The 27,076-nt window shown below is 32.6% G+C and overlaps 3 protein-coding genes across 3 annotated transcripts; all 3 read left to right on the top strand.

The window, feature by feature from the left end:
• Positions 1-6,070: 6,070 nt before the first annotated feature.
• On the top strand, positions 6,071-6,930 carry LOC140182189 (uncharacterized). Its single transcript, XM_072228321.1, has 2 exons — positions 6,071-6,390; positions 6,516-6,930. The coding sequence occupies exons 1-2, from the start codon at positions 6,071-6,073 to the stop codon at positions 6,928-6,930; spliced, it is 735 nt and encodes a 244-aa protein (XP_072084422.1).
• A 117-nt stretch (positions 6,931-7,047) lies between these two features.
• Positions 7,048-8,633, top strand: LOC112778079 (uncharacterized). Its single transcript, XM_025822445.1, has 3 exons — positions 7,048-7,327; positions 7,517-7,875; positions 7,983-8,633. Exons 1-3 carry the CDS (start codon positions 7,048-7,050, stop codon positions 8,631-8,633), a joined length of 1,290 nt encoding a protein of 429 aa, XP_025678230.1.
• Positions 8,634-8,637: 4 nt separating this feature from the next.
• Positions 8,638-10,453, top strand: LOC140182188 (uncharacterized). Its single transcript, XM_072228320.1, has 4 exons — positions 8,638-8,728; positions 8,829-8,900; positions 8,945-9,313; positions 9,627-10,453. Exons 1-4 carry the CDS (start codon positions 8,638-8,640, stop codon positions 10,451-10,453), a joined length of 1,359 nt encoding a protein of 452 aa, XP_072084421.1.
• The last annotated feature ends 16,623 nt before the right edge of the window (positions 10,454-27,076 follow it).

The raw sequence follows: 27,076 nt of genomic DNA, 5'->3' as shown, positions 1-27,076 counted from the left end.
TGAAAGAAAGCTATCATCTAGAGTCTTTGAACTAGGACAAAAGGTTCTGTTGTTTAACTCTAGGCTCAGGCTATTCTCCGGGAAACTGAAATCCCGGTGGAGGGGACCATATGTGATTACAAGTGTATCACCATATGATTATGTGGAGCTTCAAGACATTGATTCTGATAAGAAGTTCATTGTTAATGGACAGAGAATCAAGCACTATCTTAAAGGAAATGTTGAGCAAGAGTGCTCAAGGCTGAGGCTAGATTAAAAGCTCAGCAAGGTCCAGCTAAAGACAATAAAGAAGCGCTTGCTGGGAGGCAACCCAGCCATTAGCAAAACTTTTTCTGTTATTTTATTTTATTTTATTCTTCATTTTATTTATTTTTGAAATATATGAGCTTAATATTAACAAGGTAAAGAATCAATTGCATAAGTCCACAGGGTTACAGAAGAATTCAGAGCACAAAACAGGAAAAAGGAGCTCACTGGCAAGAAAATGCCAGTAAGAGGCACAATTGGGCGTTAAACGCCCAAAAGGAGCATCTACTGGGCATTTAACACCAGTAAAGATAGCCATCTGGGCGTTAAACGCCAGAAAGAAGCAGCTTCTGGGCGTTTAATGCCAGATTTACAGCATCCTGGGCGTTCAGAAAAACGCCCAGTGACAAAGGGGTTTTTGGCGTTTAATGCCAGCTAGAAGCAACAACTGGGCGTTAAACTCCCAAACCAAGCACCAACTGGGCGTTAAACGCCCAAAACATGCAGCAGTTGGGCGTTTAACGCCAGGATTGTGGGGAGTAGGCAATTTCGTTTTCAATTCAAATTTTTTTCCATTTTTTATGTTTCAATTCATAATTTCTTGCACAAACATGTTACAAATCCTAATTTTTCAAATCCTTTTTCAAAAGATATCAAATGTATCTTAATTCATAAACCCTTTTTCCTCTTCAAATTATTTTCAAATCTTTTTCAAAACAAATATATCTTTTTTCCTTCTAAAATCTTTTCAACTCATCAATATCTTTTTCAAATCTTCACATCATCTTTTTCAAAATCCAGATTTATCTTTTTCAAATATCTTTCATATCTTTTCAATTTTAAATCACATCTTTTCCTATCATACTTATCTTTTCCAAATCACTTTTTCTATCATATCTTTTTCAAATAATTTTCGAAACCCACCCCCCTTTCCTTTAAATTTTGGTTCGGCCTCTCCCCCTCTCCTCCACAAGTTGCGCTTGGCTCTCCCTGTTTCCCTCTCCTTTCCTTTCTTTTGCTTAAGGACAAGCAAACCTCTAAGTTTGGTGTGTTTATCCGTGATTACTAAACCAATACCCACTAAGATCATGGTTCCTAAGGGAAAACAAACCAACTCAAGAGGCAAGAAAGAGAATATTCCAAAACCACTTTGGAATCAAGGGAAGTTCATAACCAAAGAACATTCAGACCATTTTTACAAAATAATGAGTCTAAGGTCAGTGATCCCGGAAGTTAAATTCGATCTGAAAGAAGATGAATATCCGGAGATCCAAGAGCAAATCCAAAACAGGAGCTGGGAAGTCTTAGCTAATTCTGAAACAAAGGTGGGAAGAAACATGGTTCAGGAATTCTACGCTAATCTGTGGCAGACGGACAGGCAGAGAATAGCTGGAACTGCATTCTATGACTATAGAACTCTGGTCAAAGGGAAGATTGTTCACACCCACCCTGACAAAATAAGGGAGATCTTCAAGGTGCCTCAACTGCAAGATGACCCTGACTCCTTCAATAGGAGAATGATGAGATCAAACCTGGGCTTGGATAAAATCCTAGAGGACATATGCCTCCCTGGAGCCAAGTGGACAACCAACACAAAGCGTGCCCCGAACCAACTCAAGAGAGGAGATCTCAAACCAGTCGCCAGAGGCTGGCTGGACTTCATTGGGCGCTCTATTCTGCCCACTAGCAACCGCTCTGAGGTCACCATCAGAAGAGCAGTGATGATTCATTGCATTATGCTGGAAAAAGAAGTGGAAGTTCATCAGCTGATTGCTTGTGAGCTTTACAAAATTACAAACAAGAACTCCAAAGATGCCAAATTGGCCTATCCAAGCTTAGTCTCTCTGTTATGTAAGGATGCTGGGATAAAAATGGGAGTAGATAAGTATATCTCAGTTGAGCAACCAATCACCAAAAAGTCTATGGAAGGACAACAAGTGTAGGATGACCCCATCAAGAGAAAAGCACGGGAGTTCCTCCCGGAAATTCCTCAAATTGAATACTGGGAGCGCCTAGAAGCATCTGTCACCAAGTTGCAAGTAGCTGTGGATCAACTGAAGGAAGAACAGCAAAATCAAAACAGCATGCTCTTCAAACTGCTTAGAGAACAAGAAAAGTAAGGGCGTGAACTGAAGGAATTAAAGCGTCAGAAACTATTTCTTGAAGGGTCAAGCACTCCACAGACTAAAGAGGCATCCACCTCCCAAATTCAAGGTTGTTGAGTTCTAATCTTAGCCTTAACTCTGTGATAATTGTTCTTATTTGAGTTTTACCTTAGAAGTTATATATGATTAGTAGTAATTAGTATCTATATTTTGATTTTATCTCCAATTAAGCTATAGTTAATTTTTCTCATTATCATTAAACATGAATAAAATAGCAGATTTTCTTTAGAATAAGGAGGCAATATTTTTTCCGAGTTTTTAATAAGGAAAATTCTAATTATTTACATGTGGTGGCAATGCTTTTTGTCTTCTGAATGAATGCTTGAACAGTACATATGTCTTTTGAATTTGATGTTTATGAATGTTAAATATGTTGGCTCTTGAGAGAATGATGAAAAAGAAGAAATGTTATAAAAATAAGTGAATACAAAAGCTTGCAGAAAAAAAAATATTTGGCAAAAATAAAAGAAAAAGAAAAAGAAAAAGCAAGCAGAAAAAGCCAATAGCCCTTAAAACCAAAAGACAAGGGTAATAAAAAGGATCCAAGGCTTTGAGCATCAGTGGATAGGAGGGCCTAAAGGAATCAAATTCTGGCCTAAGCGGCTAAACTAAGCTGTCCCTAACCATGTGCTTGTGGCGTGAAGGTGTCAAGTGAAAACTTGAGACTGAGCGGTTAAAGTCAAGGTCCAAAGCAAAAAGAAGAGTGTGCTTAAGAACCTTTGACACCTCTAATTGGGGACTTTAGCAAAGCTGAGTCACAATCTAAAAAGGTTCACCCAATTAGGTGTCTGTGGCATTTATGTATCCGGTGGTAATACTGGAAAACAAAGTGCTTAGGGCCACGGCCAAGACTCATAAAGTAGCTGTGTTCAAGAATCAATATACTGAACTAGGAGAATCAATAACACTATCTAAATTCTAAGTTCCTATAGATACCAATCATTCTGAGCTTCAATGGATAAAGTGAGATGCCAAAACTGTTCGGAAGCAAAAAGCTACTAGTCCCGCTCATCTAATTAGAATCTGAGCTTCACTCAAAACTCTGAGATATTATTGCTTCTTGACTCATTTGTATTCTATTTTATTTGTCTAGTTGCTTGGGGACAAGCAACAGTTTAAGTTTGGTGTTGTGATGAGCGGATATTTTATACGCTTTTTGGGGTTAATTTCAGGTAGTTTTTAGTATATTTTCATTAGTTTCTAGGAAAAATTCATATTTTTGGACTTTACTATGAGTTTGTGTGTTTTTCTGTAATTTCAGGTATTTTCTGGCTGAAATTGAGGGAGTTGAGCAAAAATCTGATTCAGGCTGAAAAAGGACTGCTGATGCTGTTGGATTCTGACCTCCCTGCACTCGGAATGGATTTTTTGGAGCTACAGAAGTTTAATTGGTGCACTCTTAATTGTGTTGGAAAGTAGACATCCAGGGCTTTGCAGCAATATATAATAGTCCATACTTTACTCAAGGATAGACGACGTAAACTGGCGTTCAACGCCAGTTCCATCTTGCATTCTGGCGTTAAACGCCAGAAACAAGTTACAAGTTGGAGTTGAACGCCAGAAACAGGTTACAACCTGGCGTTCAACTCTGGAAACAGCCTAGGCACGCGTAAAGCTTAAGTCTCAGTCCCAGCACATACCAAGTGGGCCCCAGAAGTGGATTTCTGCACCATCTATCTTAGTTTATTCGTTTTCTGTAAACCTAAGTTACTAGTTGAGTATTTAAACAACTTTTAGAGATTTATTCGGTATCTCATGACATTTTAGATCTAAACTTTGTACTCTTTGACGGCATGAGTCTCTAAACTCCATTGTTGGGGGTGAGGAGCTCTGCTGTGTCTCGATGAATTAATGCAATTACTTCTTTTTTCCATTCAAACATGCTTGTTTCTATCTAGGATATTTATTCGCACTTCAATATGATGAATGTGATGATCTGTGACACTCATCACCATTCTCAACCTATGAACGCGTGCCTAACAACCACCTCCGTTCTACATTAGATTGAATGAGTATCTCTTGGATTCCTTAATCAGAGTCTTCGTGGTATAAGCTAGAATCCATTGGCAGCATTCTTGAGAATCCGGAAAGTCTAAACCTTGTCTGTGGTATTCCGAGTAGGATTCAGGGATTGGATGACTGTGACGAGCTTTAAATTCACAAGGGTTGGGCGTAGTGACAGACGCAAAAGGATCAATGGATCCTATTCCAGCATGAGTGAGAACCGACAGATGATTAGCCGTGCGGTGACAGCGCACCTGGACCATTTTCACTGAGAGGACGGATGGTAGCCATTGACAACGGTGATCCATCAACATACAGCTTGCCATAGGAGGAACCTTACGTGCATGAAGAAGAAGACAGGGGGAAATCAGAGATTCAGAAGACAAAGCATCTCCAAAACTCCAACATATTCTCCATTACTGTAGAACAAGTATTTATTTCATGCACTTTTATTTTTCGCAATTCAAACTGATAAATATAATTGATATCTTGACTAAGATTTACAAGATAACCATAGATTGCTTCAAGCCAACAATCTCCGTGGGATTTGACCCTTACTCACGTAAGGTATTACTTGAACGACCCAGTGCACTTGCTGGTTAGTGGTACAAGTTGTGAAAAGTGTGATTCACAATTTGTGCACCACCCACACAGCCGATTGGCAAGGTAAAACACACTAACTCTAACGATTTCTATCTCTATCTAAAGGTGAAAATGGGTCGAGTTGAGCGACTTTTGCTTTTTTCAAACCTATCCCATGTTGAAAATAAATGCCTTGAGTCTAGGCTTGTTACCTTTTATCGGTTTTTTTTCCAGGCTCGAACTCTAATTGTTTAAATTTTGTGAATTATAACTAAAAAGAAAAAAAAAATCTAAACTGACATATCTAAAAATTTATAATTCATAGTTTTTAAGGAATAATTCATTTATATATCAATCCTTAGTTATGTATCATAACATTACTTACAGTTCTTAACCTTTTTTTTGAACAAAAAAGGTACAATCTAAACTATCTTGACTATTTATTCTTTTTTACTTTTGTTTTTATTTAATAAAAGTGAATATTTCAACCTTTATACTAACAATACTTTTTATTTTAACAGAAAAATATTTTGACCAATTGGCAACCAGCTTTGTAGGTTTTAAAATCTTAATTGTCATTAAACCTGCTTTGTAGGCTCTTTTTCAAACCTATGGATTGACATTTTTAACTAATTAACTAATAGACTTTACAAAAAGCCAAAGCCTGGACTATTTAATATAACAAGCCAAGCGACAAGGCTCCGTCGGGTAGGCCGACCTTCTTCCACCACTAAATCTAACCCAACCCTCAACTAATTTTAAAATATCTCAAGAATCTTTCCTACTAAGTGTGAATAGATCAAACACAAATTTATCCAGACCTGTCAGTGGAATCCATTACAGAAGAAGGTATGATAAAAATATTAATACTCAATGATGGTTAATTGTTACTTTCATAATTCAAGTACCTGTCAAGCATACTAATATTTGAATTCCTAAATGATGAAACTGCAGATACGTGAGATGCTGGAGATCCAGTCGACCATTGTTTATATTGCAATGCATGCATGTGGGGAAGGGAGAGGCTGTGTAAAAGTAAAAGGAGTAAAATTCCTAAATTTGGACTGTATTGCATGGATGGAAAAGTTGTCTTACCATTGCTGAAAAGAGTCCCTCGAGTTCTTGAAGATCTTCATTGTGGTGACCACGACCAAAGACGGCATTTCAGGAAGAATATACGAAAATATAATTCAATATTTGCATTCACGTCAATGGTTGGAAAAGTTAATCGTAGTATAAACAAAGGAACAGCTCCACCGACTTTCTCCATAAGTGGTCAGAACTATCATTCAATTGGCAACATGATCCTTACCAACAATGATAGGCCCAGGTTTGCTCAGTTGTACATATATGACACGGAGAATGAAATACAAAATAGGATATCAGTCGTAAGGTACACTAATGCTATGAATATGCATTGTAAATTCTTTCTTGCTAATAATTAACTCCTCAAATGATAAATTCATTCTATGATGTATATTGATTGCCTAATGGGGTGAATGATCTCTTCATTCTCAGGTCCACTGAATCAACTAGCATTCTAGAATCCCAGATCGTAAAAAGATTAAAGGATATGCTTGATACGTGTAACCCTCTTGCGAAAAGCTTTCGGTCTGCGAGAGATAGATTCAGAAATGGAAGAACTTCTGAAATCAAACTAAGGCTAATAAGGAAGAGAGAAACAGATAGAAGGGTGTATAACTTTCCTACTGCGTCTAAAGTTGCCATTCTAATTATGGGCGACATAGATGACTCAATCTTTCAAAGGGATATAATTATTCAGACGACATCAAACAAGTTACAAAGGATAGATGTCATCCATCCGTTGTACTTGGCTCTTCAATATCCCTTAATATTCCCATACGGAGAGGATGGATTTAGACCTGGAATCGAGACTTCTATGCAATATGGTCTTAATAGTACAAAAAAGTGAAAGACCATTAGTATGAGAGAGTTTTTCTCATTTCGCATCCAAATGCGGGTGAAAAAGTCTCACATTATATTACAATGTCGAAGATTATTTCAGCAATTTTTGGTTGACGCTTACACTATGATAGAGTCTGAACGACTTAGTTTCATTCGACACAACCAACCAAAATTAAGAGTTGACAAGTACAATGCACTACATGAGTCGTTAGTTCGAGGAGAAGCTATTGTCGTTGCAACTGGTCAAAGGATTATCCTACCAAGTAGCTTCACAGGTGGTCCGAGGTACATGTTTAACAACTACAAAGATGCTTTTGCAATATGCAAGTATGCGGGGTACCCCAGTTTTTTTATTACAATAACATACAATTCTGAGTGGGATGAGATCAAACGTCTTTTAAAGGGTACATGATTCAAGGCAGAAGACCGTCCAGACATTTTAGCACAGATTTTTAGTATCAAGCTTGGTGAATTGATCACAGACTTTAAGCAGGGTAGATTCCTTGGGAAGATAACCATATGTAAGTACAGTTTAATTCCATTTTGTATCAACTGTTAACTTTGAGTGTATAACAAAGATTTCTTATTTATAGATATTTGCACCGTAACATTTCAAAAGAGGGGGCTTCTACATGCACACATCCTGTTGTTCATGCACTCGTTATACAAGCCTAAGTCACCCGAGGATATTGATAGGCTTATTTCAGTTGAGATTCCAGATAAACTTACAAGGCCAAAATTATATGCAACTGTTGAGAAGTTCATGGTCTATGGCCTGTGTGGTAGGTATAACAATAACAGCCCTTGCATGTCAAATGGACGGTGCTCAAAGTATTACCCCAAGCCCTTTAGAGCAAGGAAAATAGTTGATGAAGCTGGATTTCCGAAGTACAGAAGGTCAAACAATGGGATGACAATCGTGAAGAAGAATGTAGTGCTTGATAGTTCATACGTTGTTCCGTACAAACCATCCCTCTTGCTAAAGTATGGATGCCACATCAATTTCGAGAACACATGTCAGCATCTGCAATAAAGTATCTGTTCAAGTACGTTCACAAGGGCAATGATCGGGTAACTGCTTCTTTCTACCAAACCAATGCAGAAGAAAAAAGTGAACAAGTCATTGATGAGATACGTAATTACTACGACTACCGATACATCTCAGCGTGCGAAGCAGCTTGGCGAATATTTGGGTATGATATCCAACAAAAAGAACCTTCCGTTATTCGACTACCGTTCCACCTGCCCAATGAACACCCTGTTGTGTTTAAAGACAATGAGAACATAGTTGATGTAATTGAAAGGGTTGATGGGAAGCTAACGAAATTCTTGGCATGGATGCTTACTAATAAATTATATCCTTTTGGTCGTACCCTTACTTATAGCCAATTTCCAAATAAATTTGTGTGGAAGGATGACGTAGGTATGTGGATGCCAAGGAAACACGGATATTCTATTGGCCGACTAACACATGTTCCATGTGGGAATGGTGAGGATTATTACCTAAAATTGTTGCTTAACATACAAAAGGGATGTCTCAGCTTCGTCGAATTACGTACAGTGGAGGGTGTTGTGTATGGTACATTCAAGGAAGCATGTTATGTCTTAGGATTGTTTCAGGATGATAAAGAATTTATTGACGCTATCTTTGAAGCAGGCACATGGGCTTCTGCAAATTACATTCGTGACTATGGTGCTGTTATTGTCTAATAACATGGGAAGGCCAGAAATTGTTTGGGAGCAGTGTTATAGTGTATTGTCCAAAGACATATTGTTCACTCACCGAAGAAGTTTGCAATGTCTAGGTATCGCAATGACCACTTTTCCTGACAATGTTAACCCCTGAAACATATTCTGGTTTATATTAACCCAAGTTACTAATACTGTTGCCTAATAATTTTGCAGAGCTACATCTTTCTGATGAAGAAATCATGAACATGACACTTTCAAAGATCGAGGATAAACTTCAAGCAAATGGTAGGTCTCTCAAAGAATTTAAAGGCATGCCATACCCAAACTAGGTGTTCTTGATGACATACAAGACCCCATTATTATGGATGAACTGAATTTTGACCTTCAAGCTCTCAAAATTTACTTAACCGACAACCTAGCTAAGATGAACAGAGATCAAAAGATAGCATTTGAAACCATTATTCATGCAGTTGATAACAATGCCGAAGGCTTTTTCTTTGTGTATGGTTATGGTGGTACTGGAAAAACATATCTATATAATACCCTATCAGATGTAATAAGAAGCAACCGTGGCATCGTTCTTAATGTTGCATCCAATGGAATTGCCTCGCTGTTGCTTCCAAATGGTCGAACAGCTCATTCAAGGTTCAAGATCCCACTTGATTTGAACGAGGATTTTGTATGTTGTATTAAGCAAGGTACTTCCCTTGCCAAGCTGGTTTGCAAATCAAAAGCTTATTATATGAGATGAGGCACCTATGCTAAACAAACTATGTTACGAAGCACTCAATAGAAGCTTGCGTGACATTCTTAGGGGTGAAGCATACTACAATGCAGAAATGCCATTTGGAGGTAAAGTTGTAGTTTTAGGGAGTGACTTTAGGCAAATATTTTCTGTGATTCCAATGGGATCCAGCCAAGATATTGTACAAGCATCAGTCAATTCTTCTTATTTGTTGCAACACTGTACTGTGTTAAGGCTGACGATGAACATGTGACTTACTGTTGGAGTAAGTGACGAAGAACTTGAAGAAATTAGTAAATTTTCAGAATGGCTATTAAGTATTGGGAATGGCTTGGCCGGGGATTCCACCGATGGAGAGTCGGAGGTACAAATTGACGAACAGATTTTGATTGCCAATGCAGACAATTCATTTGACAACATGGTTAATTTTGTGTACCGAAACCTGTTGTCCAATCTAAACAACATGACATTCTTTAAAGATCGATCAATACTAGGTCCTACATTGGAAGTTATCAACGAGGTAAATGTTACAATAATGGATCGATTAGAAGGAGAAGAAAAGTTGTACCTGAGCTCGGATACTTTGTGTGTGGAGGAAGGAAACTTGGAGTCAGATCTTGACACACTTACACTAGATATTCTTAATGCCATTAATTGCTCAGGATTGCCTCCGTACAAGTTGACCTTGAAAGTAGGTATACTGGTCATGTTATTATGTAACATTGACCAATCCAACGGGTTATGTAATGGTACAAGACTACAGGTGAGGAGATTAGGCAGCCACATCATCGAATGTGTGACATTAATAGGGGACAATGTAGGTCAAGTCGTGATAATCCCGCGCATGAACATGATCCCGAACAACCAAGCTTTACCATTTAGGTTTCAACGAAGACAATTCCCAATCATTGTTTCATTTGCAATGACGAATAATAAATCTAAAGGGCAAACGCTAAGCACAGTTGGTTTGTACCTTCCAAGGTCAGTGTTTATCCATGGTCAACTCTATGTCGCGCTATCAAGAGTAAAGTCCAAGATTGGACTAAGAGTCTTAATTCAGAAGAGTGATTACAATCAGCAAATAAAACTTTAAATGTTGTATACAGAAAAGTGTTCCAAAACATATCATGACCAAAATTAATATTGACTGGTTTTTTTTTTTTTTATCATATCTTAATCGAGAAATTGCATATCTACAATAGTTTTGACAAACAAAATGTGTTTTCCTCCTCTTTTTGTGCAAGAACAAATTTTTCATGAGCTTTATAAATTTTATCATCTCAGTGTCTTATTTTTTAGTCCAATTTTTCAAATTTAACACTCTTTATTATCCTTGATGCAAATATTTTTCTATCATTTACTATTTTTCCATTCACACCTGCAATACTTGATTGATGTGTCACATCAAATTGTATATTTGCTTGTGGATTATCGGCCATCTTAATTTTTTTTTATTCTTAGACTTTCCAACTATGGTCTTTCAAATAGTTTCCTCTATCAGTTGTTATTCTTCTAATTCATTTTTGGTGGATGTTACAATACTTTCTTAATATTTAAAGTTTTGAAACTTCTTTACATTATTAATATTGTAATGTGAGTTACCACAATATTTTAAGAGATATTTTATTAATAGAGTTTTTATTGTATATTGATAACATCATTAAACAATTAATACCAAAAAATTATATTTTTTTAAAAAGTTAATATTTAAAAAATTAACATTAACTTAAAATTATACTTTTAAATAAAAACGATAAAATAATTATAAAATATTAATCTCTCATCTTTATTTATTAAGCAATATTTTTTTTAATTTAAGTATTTTATTAATGTTAATTTTTTTACAGAAATAAAATAAAAATTTATTGTTTCCCATAACAATTTTTTTATTTTTATATTTTAAGATTTATTTTATTTTAGAATTTCATAAACTCATTATAGTACGATCTAAATCGTATTAGTATATTTTTATTTTTATTTAATCTAATTTTATTCACATAATTTAAAATTTTAAATTATAAAAGTTTTAAATTAAAATTTAAATAAATATAATGTATTTAATAACTTAATTTAATTTAATAAAAATAAACGTATTCGTATTATTATAGTTATATGATTAATTATATTTATTCGATTTAAAAAAAGTAACTATTTGTTCCTATTTTTTATTGTTTTAAATTAAAATTCAAAATTTTACTTTCTAACTCATTTAAGTAATCTATTCCTAAAAGAACATCTTAATATTTAAACTTAATACTAAATAATATATTTGGTTCTATTAATTAAATTCAACTTCACATTCCCGTGTTTTAGTTACCCAAGAAAAAGAATTCAAATTCAAATTTTTATTTTTTAATTTAATAAAACAACTTTAATTATTTAAAGAGTAAAGTATTATTTTTGTCATCAACGTTTGGGATAAGTCTCAAAATTATCCTTAACGTTTAAATTGTCATATTTAAGTCAATTCTGTTAACAGATCCCTAATGGTAGGACAACATTGAACTAATTTTGAAACGTTAGGGACTTAAAGCCATTGCGGATGGAGATCAAGTAGCATCAGAAAATCAACACGGAACCACAGAAGACAAGCGGTGGCAGTCGGCCGAAGGCAAGACCCATACGCCTGAGAGTGAACCTCTTGAAACCTAGGTGGAGCAGAGATGACTGTGGAACCAGAGCATTGGGAAACAAACCGCGTCAAAACTTTTTCTACCGATCCCAATCTTGCTTCAAAGGTGCACGAACTGCAGTGACAAAGGAGATGGTATTAGGCGTTGAGTGGAGTGGGGTTTTTGGGTCTCTGTTTGTGTTGGACTAGGTGACTGACCTTGACAAAAAAAAATTGGTCTTTTTAAAATTTATCTTAAACATGATATTTTAATTTTTTTATTATTAAATTAAAATTTTTAAATTTAAATATATTTAAACAAATTAATATTAAAAATATATTTTTGTCTTTTTAATTAAACTTTAAATGGATATTTTAAAAGTTTAAACTAAATCTTCAACAGAAATAATTTTATCCTTTTTACATTCAAACATAATTTATTTTATTTTTTAAAAATCAAACAACTCTAATTTTATCAATGAGTTATAGCTCAAATGGTATAGTCTCTTCAAGAGGTTACGGGTTTGAATCTCCCTATCTTTGAAAAAAAAAAACAACTCTAATTCCTGAAAAAATATTTTATCTTTTTGCAATTAATTAAAACATATTATACTTTTTTAAAAAATTTACTATAAAGAAGTATTTTGTCTTTTTAACTTTTTAAAGTTTTTAATTTTTTTTGGTTAAGAAGTTTTTAATTTTTGTTTTTATTATAATTTTGTAAGGATCCAGTAACAATTTACAAAGAAGTCTAAAACAGGCCCAAATAAAAATCAAAAAATAACGTTAGCCCAAACATTATTTAAATTGTTACCAAAAAAATATTATTTAAATTACAAAACGGTGACTTATTCCTAACTTTCTAAGAGGAGTTTTAATACTCCAAACAACTGTGGAGCACTAAATCGCGTCCTTTCATTCTTTATGTACGTTTTTTTTTTTTTAAGTACTCTTATAAATGGTTGGCAAAGTTATCTCTTCATTTTTAAAAAATTATATATTTGTCAAAATTCATGCAATTATAAAAATATTTTTCAGTTTTAATTTTAAAAATCTCTATTCCTGAAGTATTAAAGTAGATCTTTCTTCTACTATCTTATTGCTGACATTCTATTTTTAACGGTGAAATACCTTCAAAGAACAGACATTACTAAATTGGATCGAGTATAACTAGATTATATTATTAGAGAGATACATTAAGTTTAGATGAAAACTATTGCCTTTGTTTTCTTCATCAAGGAATTTTAACGGTCAAATGTTGCCGTTGAGTAATAGATTGAGAGTCACCTTTTTCTTTATAACGTGGGTCACGTTTCCCCCAAAAGCATTTTTATTTTTCAAGGTGGTTATTAATTATGTACGTTTTACCTATTTAGTTCTTTTCTAAATTGTCTTTAACTTTTCGTTTCAGAATTTATGACTTTGTCCTAGAATAATTCATGCCTTCATTGATATATCTGCTATTTGGGTGAGTTTTAATTATTTCTTATTTTTAGTGTTTTATTTTTTGAAATTTTGCACTAGGTCTAGGAAAAATTAATGCGTTTGCATTGAATTTGAATTGGATTCTGCATTGATATTTTGCTTTTTTCATTGTGGAAGATGGAGGATATTTCCTTAACTCTTCTATCTTTTTAATTGTGGGTTTAAATTCTTTTAAATGGGAGTGCTTCTCTTTATCTATTATCTATGACGTACTTAATATTATGAAGGTGAATGTTATTGTGTCTAAGACATAGTGTCTAACTTCCTAAAAAAGGTAAAGAAATAATATTTAATAAACTTTAAATATTTTACTTTTATTTTATACATTTTATTTTTTACTTATAAAGACAAGTTAGGCAATTTAAGCACCACAATTAGGGGTGAAAAAAGACTAGGAGACCTACTAGAGACCTGCAGCCTGGCCTGTGTTTGGCCTGACCTGGCCTGGCCTGTTATAAAATAGGTACAGGCTCAGGCTATTATAAAAACCTTATTATGTTAATAGGCCAGGCCCAGTCTCACTAATTAGCTTGGCCTAGTCTGTCAGGCCTGTTTGGACTTTTTAATATATAATTATATATATAAATAATTTTTTTATTATTAACAAAATAATGAGATATTTTAAATTTACTATATTTAATTATGAATAATTTTATATATTTTAAATACTTTAAAGTTTAAAATTTCTTATAAATATTAAATATGACATTTTATATATAAATATGTTTATTAAAAAAAAATTTTAAATAATATTTTTAATTTTGTAAAAAAAAAAATTAGCAGGCCTTTTAACAGGCTTCAGGCCAGGTCAGACTGAATAATAGATCAGGCTTAGTACTTTGAAAAAAGCTTATAGCAGACTGCATGCCAGACTCAGGCCAATCAACTATATGACAGGCCAGGCCTGTTAAGAACAAAGCCTGGCCTAACCTGACCTATTTTTACCCCTAACCACAATAAAAGGTACCATAGAATCCACCAATTATGAAATAGGTTCCATACTCATGCTCTAAAGGTATCTAATTGTTTCAGAATATTTTGTATCAGAATTAGTCAGTTTCAAATCATTGCACTTTATTTAATGCATCCTTTTCCTTTTATTTTTTTCTATTTATTTTTCTAAACCATAGTTGTGTTGTTTCTCTTGGTTGGTCAAATTAAAAGGTTTTACTATTTCTCTTTTAACATATATTGACCATGAAATTGAAGATGTCAAACTGTACTGAATATCAATGATATAATGAATAGAGGCATCATTAAAGAACGACGGATGCACAAGTGGACAACGAATAACAGACAACAATGAAAAAGTCTTAATATTATTCTGTTTGGCACATTCTTAATGAAATAAATAAGTACGATAGTATATGTGCTAACATAATTTTAGTGTGATCTAATCATATTAACCGATAGATGTGACTTGATTTATTATTTCTGTGCATCGTACGGGCTCTGCACTAGTTATAATTTAAAAAGGAAGTTTTTTTTGTAAAGAGAGAAGCTAGTTAATAAAAAAGGGGGCCATCTCCAAAAAATTTATGCATTTTTAACAAAAAATAAAATTTTGGAGGCCACTGCCCTGTGCGGCTGTGCCCTCCTTCAATGATATGTGCTTCCGCCTCGGAGGGTGGAACAACAGGTAGCGTCTAAGGTAAAAAAAAGGGTACGAAGTTGATGAGTAGAACAAAAATTCGCCTCTACTTATTCCAATGCCATTTTTATTCTTATTATGTCAGTTAAGTATAACTAATGTCATAGTGTGTGATAAAATATAATAAAAATTATTAGATTTTTGTGTTCCAAATAAAAACATAAATAATTCTATTAATTTGTTATTCATATTACCCTATTAATTCAATAAAAAAATTATATTATTATAGTCTAAATAAAAACGGAAGTAATCCTATTATCTGATTATATCAATCAAATAAACTAAATATAACAAAATAATAATATCTCAACAATAATATTTATTAATTATTATTATATTAATAAATATTAAATTAGGTAAAGAGGAGTGTTAGGGCCAGTAATTTTTGTGTTTTGTAACCATCAATTAGCCATCAACAATGTTTTTAATGGTATGAGATTACATCCAATAGTAGGAGATCACTCATTTTTTTTTTATTATTAAGTACTGACCACAAAACACAAAAGTTACTGACATTCTCCCTAATCATACCGGCGATATTTCAGATTAATTAATATGAAATTAATGTGAGACAAATAAAAAGAAAATCATCAAATCTTCTATATATAATTATTGTGAGATCAAATGCAATAAAAATTGTTGATTTTTTAGTCGAAATAAAAATGTAATTAATGCATGAATTTGTGTTATATAAACATGGCACTGCAAACAATGAAAACATCAAGTAGTGCTGTACATCCAAAGTTAAAGAAAAAATGAGTCAGCGCAGCTTGCTGAAATTCATCCTTGCAGTCACACTTGTAGCTGTCATATTCTCCATTTGTAATGGTACGTATAGAAATTTAAACTTTAAAATATGAATATTGAAATTTATTCTTTCAACCCTATTTCCATATGCAATATAATTATACTGGTTTGTTAATAAAAAAATTATTGTGGGATGTAGGTTTGAATACTGATTCTCAGCATTGTGTGGGACCATGCAATCAGTTCTTTCGAAATTGTGATGGATACTGCAAGAAGCTTGGCTATACGATTGGACAATGCGTCGAACAACCTCGCGGTAATGGCGGTTTCTGCTGTTGTGCCAAACCCACTACTTGAACCAATTATATTTCAATAATTTTATTAATGGAAATGTATTAAATTCTTATTTTATTACTTGTTATGTTTATTTTTTTTAACAGAATTATCTATATATTTTAGTTATTTTATTTTATTTTAAAATCTAAAATCAATTTAGTAATTAGTATAAATAGATAGTATTATTATCTTATAATATATAAAAACAACAACATATAATAATTTTTTTTATTTTTTTATAATTTTAGTAAAATGCATCTTTTCATGACTACAATTTTTTTTGTGATTTACTATTTTTTTTTTGAATAAAAAGTGTTATTAAATCCAAAATATATAATACTTCTCTTTTTTTTCTCGATCTTACTCTAATTCCATTTTCGCTGCCACCAATAACAGTTTACCATTAGTTTCCAATATTAAATGAGTATGAAAAGCTATGAAGTACGGATATTTTACTGAATTACCGTGTTCACGTGTCGGACATATTTCGGATACGACAGTCACTGACAGTCGCCCGACACGCGTGTCTACTGTGTGCAAATCGTGTCTCAATAATAAATAAAAATCTTATCCGGACACACTTGGACACCTTTAAATATTATAACGTGGCAGCATGTCTAGTTTTATTCTTAACATATACTTTTAAAATAAATTTAGATATAGTATATATTATTATTTAGTAAAATAAAAAATATTTGATATAATTAAAATAAGATATTAAAAATAATAATAAAAAAATAATTTATATTTTATTATTAATAAAATATCAAAATATCATTACAATTTATCTAAAAAATAATTTATATTTTATATGTATGTGTGTCTTTGTATCATGTAAGATTTTAAAATTCGTATATCGTCGTATTCGTGTTGTGTCGTGTGGCGTGTCCGTATCAATATTCGTGCATCATAGATAAAAAGTCTTAAAATCAATGAAAGATGGCATAAGAGCTTTTTGTAGCGATCCTTTGTTTCCCGATCGTTTTCTATTGTGACAAGCGTTTATCAAAAAACAAAAAAGATAGCCAATTATACAGATTAACAATTATTATTAAATTTATAATTTCTATTATATATAAATTTTACTATCCTAATTTTAAAAGTGACTAATAATTCACTTTATCACTTTATGAATTTTTTTCATTTTAAAAGAAGTCGATCCAAAATTGAAATTTTGAAAAAAGGTTAGAATTAGAATTGAAATATTTTAAAAGCATTAGATATAATTACATTAGGGAATAATTTCAAAAGTTATAGAAAAGATATCTATAAAAAGTTGAGAAATTTTTATATACATCATGTAAAAAGAATGATTTTCTCATCATATTAATTATTCGTCATAAGACAAATAAGAAAGACAGAAAAAAATATATAAAATAAAAAATAAATAAGTAATTATCATCAAATATTGAGTAAGAATTTATATTCTACAGAGAATTGGTAAAATGTCTCAAAATATTATTATTCTTATTAGTATTGTTGTTGTTAGCCTTGATTATGATAGCTTCAGGCAAAAAAGTTTAGTAATATTAAAAAAATATAAATAACTAAAATTAATCTCGCATGTGTTTGGAGAAAAAAATTGATTCGATTTAAAGTATATAATTTATTAGAGTTTGGACTCAATCAATTCGATTTTATTTTTAATTAAATCAATCGAATCTAATTTAATCGTCTCATTTGATATTCACAAAATGCTCACTAAATAATAATGATAATACATGAATAATATAATATAAAATTGTAAAAAAATAAACATATTATAAATAAAATTTTAAATTTAATAATAAAATAATAATATTATATCACATTATAAGATTTGAATTAAATTAAAATAATTTTAATAAATATATTTAAAATCCGATATAATTAATGTGATTGTTAAAAATAGAACCTAATAAAGTCAAAATTGGTTTTAATTAATTTTTAATTTATATTAAATTAAATATACAATTTTATTTAGATCAGTTTAAATTTGAATAATTTTTTTTATTATTAATGAATTATGCATATTATCTTATTAATGCAATATTCATATTGTCCTTATCTAATTATACCAATCAATTCCAATTAATGTGTGATAAAATATAATAAAAAAATAAAATAATATAAAAAATATAAATATTTTTATTAATTAAGTTTAATTAAATTAATTTAATATAATAAAAATTTATTATGATTAATAATATTTTAAATTTTATTATTTAACTTGATTGAACTTAATTTATAAAAATATTTAAATATTTAATATTACTTTAAAAAATATTGGACATTTTTGTCCAAATAAAAACGTAAATAATCCTATTAACGTATTATCCATATTATGCATGCCTTTGTGTTATATATATAAACATGCACATGGAAAAAATGAATCATCAGCGCAACTTGCTGAAATTCATCTTTGCTGTTACACTTGCTGTTGTGTGTTGTCCTATTCTCCATTTGTAATGTATGCATGCAAATTTAAAATATGAATTGATACGAGCTCTGTGAATAAACTGAGAAATATCATATGTTAATTGGTCTAATTATAAGAGTAATAATTAAAAGAATAAAAAAAGATTTTGTAAACATGGCTAAATTATATATTCAGGAGATATATCAAAAATTAGACAAGACAATGATTAACGATTATCAAAATCAAATGTCTTACCATTTTATAAGATATATTGAAAATTTTCATTAGTTGTTAGTTTGTTTTAGGCTCACTTATGATTTGGCCTATTTTTTTAATTCTAGTGAACTTATGAGTTAGGGTTTTAAATTTAAGAGGTATAAAAATTTTCTAAAATTTGGTAGCCACTTTTTTCCGTAATTTTAATGAATGAAATTTTTTGAGTTTTCTTGAGAAACTTGGGTGTGAACAGATGAGGTAGAGTGTGATTCCCTTAACTGTTGTATCAGGAAATCAAATTGAGGTAGAGGAGTCTCTTTCTTTGATCTTCCATCTTATCCTGGGTTACGTTCCGTACCATCATTTGGGATTAGATTAATTTTCATTAGTCTACGTTTACCCTTCTTGTGTTCTAAATAAATTTAAACAAAAAATTTTCAGCCACACATAGTAAGTTTATCCTTACGTCTTGTTCTTTTTCTTGTTGATTGATTCTTCATCTCTTCTCGATTATTATTGTATTCTTTGTTCTTTTTTTTTTTAATTTCTTTCTCTAATATTATATTCTGTCTTTGCTGCTTCTATGTTCATTATATTATTCTTTTCGTCCTTCCCTTGTCATTTATTTTTTATTAGTTTATTATCTTTCTTCTTATTATTAGTAATTTTTTTTTTTGCTAACACATCTTGAGTACTAAAAAAAAAAAAGAAGAGTACACATCTTGAAGTTTTTTCTTATTATTAGTAATTTTTTTCTTTTACCAACACATCTTAAATACCAAAAAAAAAAAATACACACTTTAAAGATTACAAAATAGCATTTAAGCAAAGTAAAAAAAAAACACAAAAAGAAGTGTTGTGTTCTTATTTTTCTTATTCAATAAAAAAATCTAAAAAAAATCATTCAATAAGTTATTATTATTATTATTATTATTATTATTATTATTATTATTATTATTATTATTATTATTATTATTATTATTATTATTATTATTATTATTATCTTTTTGTCTTATGTGTCTTTGTCCCTTTTTTTTCTTTCCATCTTTTCCTCTTATTGTTGCGTCGGATTTTCTCTATCTTTTATTTTTTATTTGATTTCTAAAGTACAACAGTCAAAGAGATTCAAGAGTAGTAAAAGGTAAGAGTGGTACGTTCAATAGAGGGTAAAAAGCCAACTTTGAGAATAAACACGAGTGTCCATCCTTGAGTGAAACACGTGAGAGAGTGATTGTGAGGTCCTTTCTATAACATTTTTGTTACAAGTTCATTGTTATGGCAGCTCATTTCGAAGATACTTTGGTTGACATGGAGTTGATGCAAAGGATCAATCAACACTTAATTAATCGCTTGACTTAGTTGAAAACATGGAGGCAAGAGGTGACACAGACACTATCCAAGAATACTAAACAAGGACCTTTCCAAAATCGGCGTTAAAATCATGTACCTTCTGATGATGACTCTGATGGGGTTATAACACCTCGACATAAACGTCAAGATAGCAATATCAATGCCATCAAGATGCAAATACCACCATTCAAAGGGAGAAATGATCCTGAAATTTATTTGAAGTGGGAACGAAAGGTGGAAAAAAATTTTGCTTGTTATAATTACTCTGAGGCAAAGAAAGTTCGTTTGGCAGCAGTTGTATTCTCTGACTATGCCTTTCTTTGGTGGGATGAACTAGTGAAGACAAGACGACGGAATGATGATCACCCTATAGAGTCTTGGGATCTTATGAAGCGCCTCATGAAGAAAAGATTTGTGCCTTCGTACTACTACAGGAAAGTGCATCAGAAGTTACATCGGCTGACTCAAGGCTCCAAATCCGTTGAAGACTACCATAAGGAAATGGAGATGCTTATGATTACTGCCAACATAGAAGAGGACACTGAGATTACTATGGCACTATTTATGGGTGGTTTGAATAGAGTAATTGCTGATGTGGTGGAGTTACATCATTATGTGGAGATGGAGGATTTGGTCAGTATGGCAATGAAGGTGGAGAGGCAACAACAAATAAGAGCACCAAGAGGATTATCTCATGCTAATCCAAAGTGGGAGTCTCGTAGTGCTGACACAACAAAGACTAAAGGTGTTAAACCCAAGGCGTTGTTTGATGCTACAAAGAAGAAATGTAATTCTAACTCTTCTTCTGCTACTTCTAGGCATCGAGATATTAAATGCTTCAAGTGTCATGGTATGGGTCATTATGCTAGTGATTGCCCAAACAGGAGATTGATGGTTATTAGAGAAAATGATATTGTGTTTGATTATAATCATGATGATGATTCTGATTATAATAGTATGCCATATTTGGATTTGCAGTCTACAATGAGTCTCTTGTTGTTAGACGTGCTTTGAATTTGTAGGTGAAAGAAGATAGCCTAGAGCAACGCCAAAATCTTTTTCACACTAGATGCTTGGTGGGTGAAAAAGTGTGTAGTCTAATTGTTGATGGCGGGAGTTGGACTAATGTGGCTAGTACACTTATGGTGGAGAAATTGGGTTTGACATGTGTTCGACATCCTAAACCATATACGTTGCAGTGGTTGAATGACAGTGGAGAGATCAAGGTTGTCAAACAGGTGACAATTGCATTCTCTGTTGGAAAGTATGTTGATGAGGCATTGTGTGATGTGGTGCCAATACAAGCTTGTCATTTATTATTGGGAAGACCTTGGCAGTTCAACCGTTGAGCATTTCATGATGGTCACATGAATCGGTTCTCCTTTGATTTTAATGGTCGCAAGATTACTCTTGCTCCTTTATCGCCTAAGGAGGTTTACCTTGACCAGTTGAAACTTCAACAGGATACCAAAAGGAACATGGGATGTGAGTTCATAGAAAAATCTGAGAGAAAATAGGCTATGAGAGAAAAGAATATAGCAAAAGGCCCAAAGGTGAGTGAAAAGAAAGAAAATAGTAGTGCAAATACAGAGAAAATTGAAAAAGTTGAGAGCAAATTGTGTTTCTTTGCAAAAGAGAGAGAGATTTAAAGAATGCTTTAATAGGCAAGAAAGCTTTGTTTATGGTTCAGTTTAGGGATACTTTATTCTCTGACACTGACCTTAACCCAAATTTGCCAAATAGCTTTGTCTCTTTGTTGCAGAAATGTGCCAATGTCTTTCCTACTGACGTGCCACGTGGTTTGCGTCCATTACGAGGGATTGAGTACCAAATTGATTTTATTCCTGGTTCTAGCGTTTCTAATAGACCAGCCTATAGGAGTAATCCTGAAGAGACAAAGGAGCTTCAAAGGCAAGTGAAGGAGTTATTAGCTAAAGGTCACATCAGGGAGAGTATGAGTCCATGTGCTGTACCAATTTTGTTGGTTCCAAAGAAGGATGGTACTTGGCGAATGTGTGTGGATTGTCGTGCAGTCAATAAAATTATGGTAAAGTATTGTTATCCTATCCCTAGGTTAGATGACATGCTTAATGAGTTATATGGTACATGCATATTCACTAAAATTGATTTGAAAAGTGGGTATCATCAAATTAGAATGAAACCAGGGGATGAATGGAAGACTGCATTTAAAACAAAACATGGGTTATATGAGTGGTTAGTAATGCCTTTTGGGTTAACTAATGCACCTAGTACTTTTATGCGTCTAATGAACCATGTTTTGTGAGAATTTTTGGATAAATTTGTTGTTGTTTATTTTGATGATTTTCTCAGTTATAGCACTTGTTTGGATGACCACTTGTCACATATTTCAGCTGTTTTGGAAGTGTTTCGAAAAGAAAAATTATACGCCAATCTTAAAAAGTGCACTTTTTGTATTGATCGAGTTATATTTCTTGGTTTTGTTGTGAGTGCGAGTGGAATTGAAGTTGATGAGGAAAAGGTAAAGACTATTCATGAATGGCCAACGCCTAAGAATGCTTATAAGGTATGAAGTTTTCATGGGTTAGCTGGGTTTTACAAAAGATTTGTCAAAAAATTTTCTACCATTGTTGTGCCTCTCAAAGAGGTTATCAAAAAGAATATTGGATTTAAATGGGAAAGGGAACAAGAAATTGCATTTCATACCCTAAAAGACTGTTTGTGTTCCGCTCCTATTCTTGTTTTACCTAACTTTGATAAAACCTTTGAGATTGAATGTGATGCTTTTGGGATTGGTATAGGTGCTGTTTTGATGCAGGAAAAACGAGTCATTGCCTTCTTCAGTGAAAAGTTGAATTTAGCTCAGCATAAATATTCAACATATGACAAAGAATTATATGCTTTGGTTCGGGCTTTAGAGGTTTGGCAACACTACCTCTTACCTAAGGAGTTTGTGATTCACACAGATCATGAATCTTTGAAGTACTTAAAAGGACAAGATAAGCTTGATAAAAGACATGCTAAATAAGTGGAATTTATTGAAACATTCCCATATGTGATTGCCTTTAAACAAGGTAAAGATAATGTCGTTGCTGATGCTTTATCTCAGAGGTATGCTTTGATTACTACACTTACTTCTAAGTTATTGGGATTTGAATTTTTAAAGGAGTTGTATGTAACTGATTCTGACTTTTCTGCTATTTATGCCTCTTGTGAACATAGTGCCTTAACAAATTTTATAGACATGAAGGTTTTATGTTTCGTGGTAATAGAATTTGTGTGCCTGCTTGTTCTATGAGGGACTTACTTGTTCTTGAATCATATAATAGGGGTTTGATGGGGTCATTTTAGTGTGCATAAGACATTGGATGTGTTATCTGAACATTTTGACTGGCCACACATGCGTAGAGATGTTAAAAAATTTTGTGCTAAGTGTATTACATGTAAACAGGCTAAATCTAAGTCTTTACCACATGGTTTGTATGCCCCATTACCTATTCCTATGCTTTCGTGGGTTGATATTTCTATGGATTTTGTTCTTGGTTTACTTTAAACAAAAGAAGGTAAAGATAGCATTTTTGTTGTGGTAGACATATTTAGTCAAATGGCTCATTTTATTGCATGCCATAAAACTGATGATGCAACAAATATTGCTGATCTGTTCTTTAGAGAGGTTGTGCGTTTGTATGGTATTTCCCAAACTATTATTTCTGATCGTGACGTAAACTTTTTGAGTCATTTTTGGAAAGTTTTATGGGGTAAATTAGGCACAAAATTATTATATTCTACTACTTGTCATCCTTAGACTGATGGTCAAATTGAAGTGGTAAATAGAACATTAGGGACCTTATTACGTGCTGTTATTGGTAAGAATTTGAAAACTTGGGAAGATTGTTTACCTTTTATTGAGTTTGCTTATAATAGAACCATTCATTCTTCTATTGATTTTTCTCCTTTTGAACTTATGTATGGTTTTAATTGCTTTTGAGTGATATTGTTAGCTTGGATGCAGAAGGTAAAGCTGAAAAGGTTAAAGTAATGCACCTGAAAGCACGTGAGTCACTTGAAAAGAAAAATAAGTTGACAGCTCAACGGGTGAATAAAGGTCAAAGATAACTTGTCTTTTAACCTGGTGACTGGGTATGGGTTCATTTGAGAAAGGAGAGATTTCCTACTCAAAGAAAATCCAAGTTAGATCCTAAAGGTGATGGTCCATTTCAAGTGCTCGAAAGGATCAATAACAATATTTACAAGATTGACCTTCCAGGTGAGTATAATGTATCAGCTACTTTTAATGTCTCTGACCTATCTCCTTTTGATTGGGATGCAGATTCGAGGATGAATCTTTTTCAGGAGGGAGGGAATGATATTAGCCCTGTGTGACAAAGTGTTGTTTGTGGCAAAATATTGTGATAATGTGTATGGCCTCACTATGGATGAGCTTAAGAATCAAAATGTAGCTTGTTTTCATTCAAAAGAATCTGAAAAATGGCTTTGCCATAAAGATTGGGCCATATTAGCATGTTTTAAATTAACAAGTTTGTTAAAAGAAATTTGGTGAAAGGTCTTTCTAAAATCAAATTTGACAAAGATATCACTTGTGATGCGTGTCAAATGGAAAAATAAACAAAGAATTCTTTCAAACCAAAGGAAGATATTTCTATTAAAAGACATCTTGAATTGTTACACATTGATCTCTTTAGCCCAATTAGAACTCAAAGTCTAGGTGGTAAACATTATGGCTTAGTAATTGTGGATGATTATACAAGATTTGGTTGGGTTCTATTCCTTGCACATAAAAATGATGCATTTTTGGCCTTTGAGATTTTTAGCAAAAGAGTTCAAAATGAAAAGAATTTAAAGAAAGCTTCTGTTAGAAGTGATCATGGTAAAGAGTTTAAAAATCAATTTTTTAAATTCTTTTGTAATGAACTTGAAATTTCACATAATTTTTCTTGTCCAAGAATACCCCAACAAAATAGTGTTGTGAAAAGAAGAAATAGAAGTCTTCAAGAAATGACTAACGCCGTGTTATGTGGAAGTGAAGTTCCTAAGTTTCTTTGGGCTGAAGTCGTAAATACGGCATGCTACATTTTGAATAGAACAATCATAAGAAAATTTTTGAAAAAAAAATTTCTTATGAACTTTGGAAAGTAAAACCACCAAATTTGAACTACTTTTATATCTTTGGATGCAAATGCTTTGTTTTGAACACCAAAAAAAATTTAAGAAACTTTGATAAAAAAGCTTATGAATGTATCTTTGTTGGCTATTTCACAACTAACAAAGTCTTTAGAGTTTATCATCAAGATGCTAGAGTTATTGAGGAGTCCATACAAGTTAAATTTTGTGATTTTAACATTGTTTCAAGTATGTTGGAAGACTGTGATGCAGATAACCAAGTGGATAGCAATAAAATCAAGAAAATGGTGAAACTGGGCAACCTGATCCTGAATTAGCTGCTATAGAAGATTCTGCAGGACTGCAAGAGACAATCTCATTTTATCTCCTTCAACTGGTGAAATTCCTAAAATCTCCAGTACCATTGAACCAAACATGCCTGAATTAGTTCCTAAATCACCAAAACCCCGTGAATAGAGATTTCTAAAAAATTATCCTCAAGAGTTCATTATTGGGGATCCTTCACAAGATGTCACTACAAGATCTACTTCAAGAAGGGCTTTGAAAGAAAATAATTTGGCATTTCTTTCTCAAATAGGGATTCAAAATATCAAAGAAGCTCTTAGTGATCCCTCTTGGGTCAAAGCCATGGAAGAAGAGCTACTACAGTTTGAGAAGAACCAAGTTTAGACTCTTGTTCCAAATCCAATGGGAAAGAAAGTGATGGGTACTAAGTGGATTTTTAGGAACAAATTAGGTGAATATAGAATCATAGCAAGGAGCAAAGTAAGATTGGTGGCTCAAGGATATGACAAAGAAGAAGGAATAGATTTTGACGAATCTTTTGCACCAGTAGCCCGAATAGAAGCAATAATGTAACACCCTAACTACCAAAGCTCACACTTCCGACTGCGCGACTCTGATAGTTCGGACATTACGACGACTTTTATATTATTTAATACTAAAATATGAGCCTGTTTAAAACTTTAAACTGCAATACCGCTCCCAGAAATACTTTCGTTATACAACATACATCCGTACATACATTACACTTACAACAACTCACAAAGAGTACATCCATATACATATATATATATATATATATATATATATATATATATATATATATATATATATAATATTACAAGCATTAACCAATACAATTCCTATCCCTCTTACAGATTATATCAAGATAAAGGCGAGGGTACAATAAACCATAACTAAAACAATACAGAGCATCACAACAACAATTAAATAAGCTCTTCGTAACTTCTGCGCCCATATCCTGAAAGGGAAAAAATGTAGGGGGGTGAGAACATCATCCTCGAAAGGGTTCTCAGTAGAGGGTTTTTGGGAATTACTGTAATAGGATACGTGAAGATAAACCGTACCAGTGATTAATAACCGTCCTATGCCTCTTTTCAAAAACAACAGTTTACAATAAAAGTAGAGTTGGAAATCTTTTCTGAAAAAGGAACCATTAAATTCTCAAAAGCTCAAAAGCCTTTCAAAACGGTTTATCTATGCTGAACCAAAATAGCCTTTCATACTTTTCCAAATCAGAAACACAAAACCGAAACCAACCATCGGTCCATATCATTTCAACCACAGCCCTAGGCCCAAACAATCCAACCATCAACCAAATCACCACGATCCAACAGAGTCCCAAATGCAAACACAGATAGAAAGTTCAAGCACAAACAAACAGTTATAGCAAGTAGAACAATTAGCAGTTAATCACAAAGGCAAACCAAGTACAATATGTACACCCAAACAATGTCACATAGATGCATATGATGCATGCCTGTCCCTAGTGGCTGAT

This window comes from Arachis hypogaea, chromosome 19 (genome assembly GCF_003086295.3).
Source record: "Arachis hypogaea cultivar Tifrunner chromosome 19, arahy.Tifrunner.gnm2.J5K5, whole genome shotgun sequence".
Classification (NCBI taxonomy): domain Eukaryota; kingdom Viridiplantae; phylum Streptophyta; class Magnoliopsida; order Fabales; family Fabaceae; genus Arachis; species Arachis hypogaea.
Note: the sequence above shows the minus strand (reverse complement) of the source record. Positions and strands in the feature narration are given on the sequence as shown.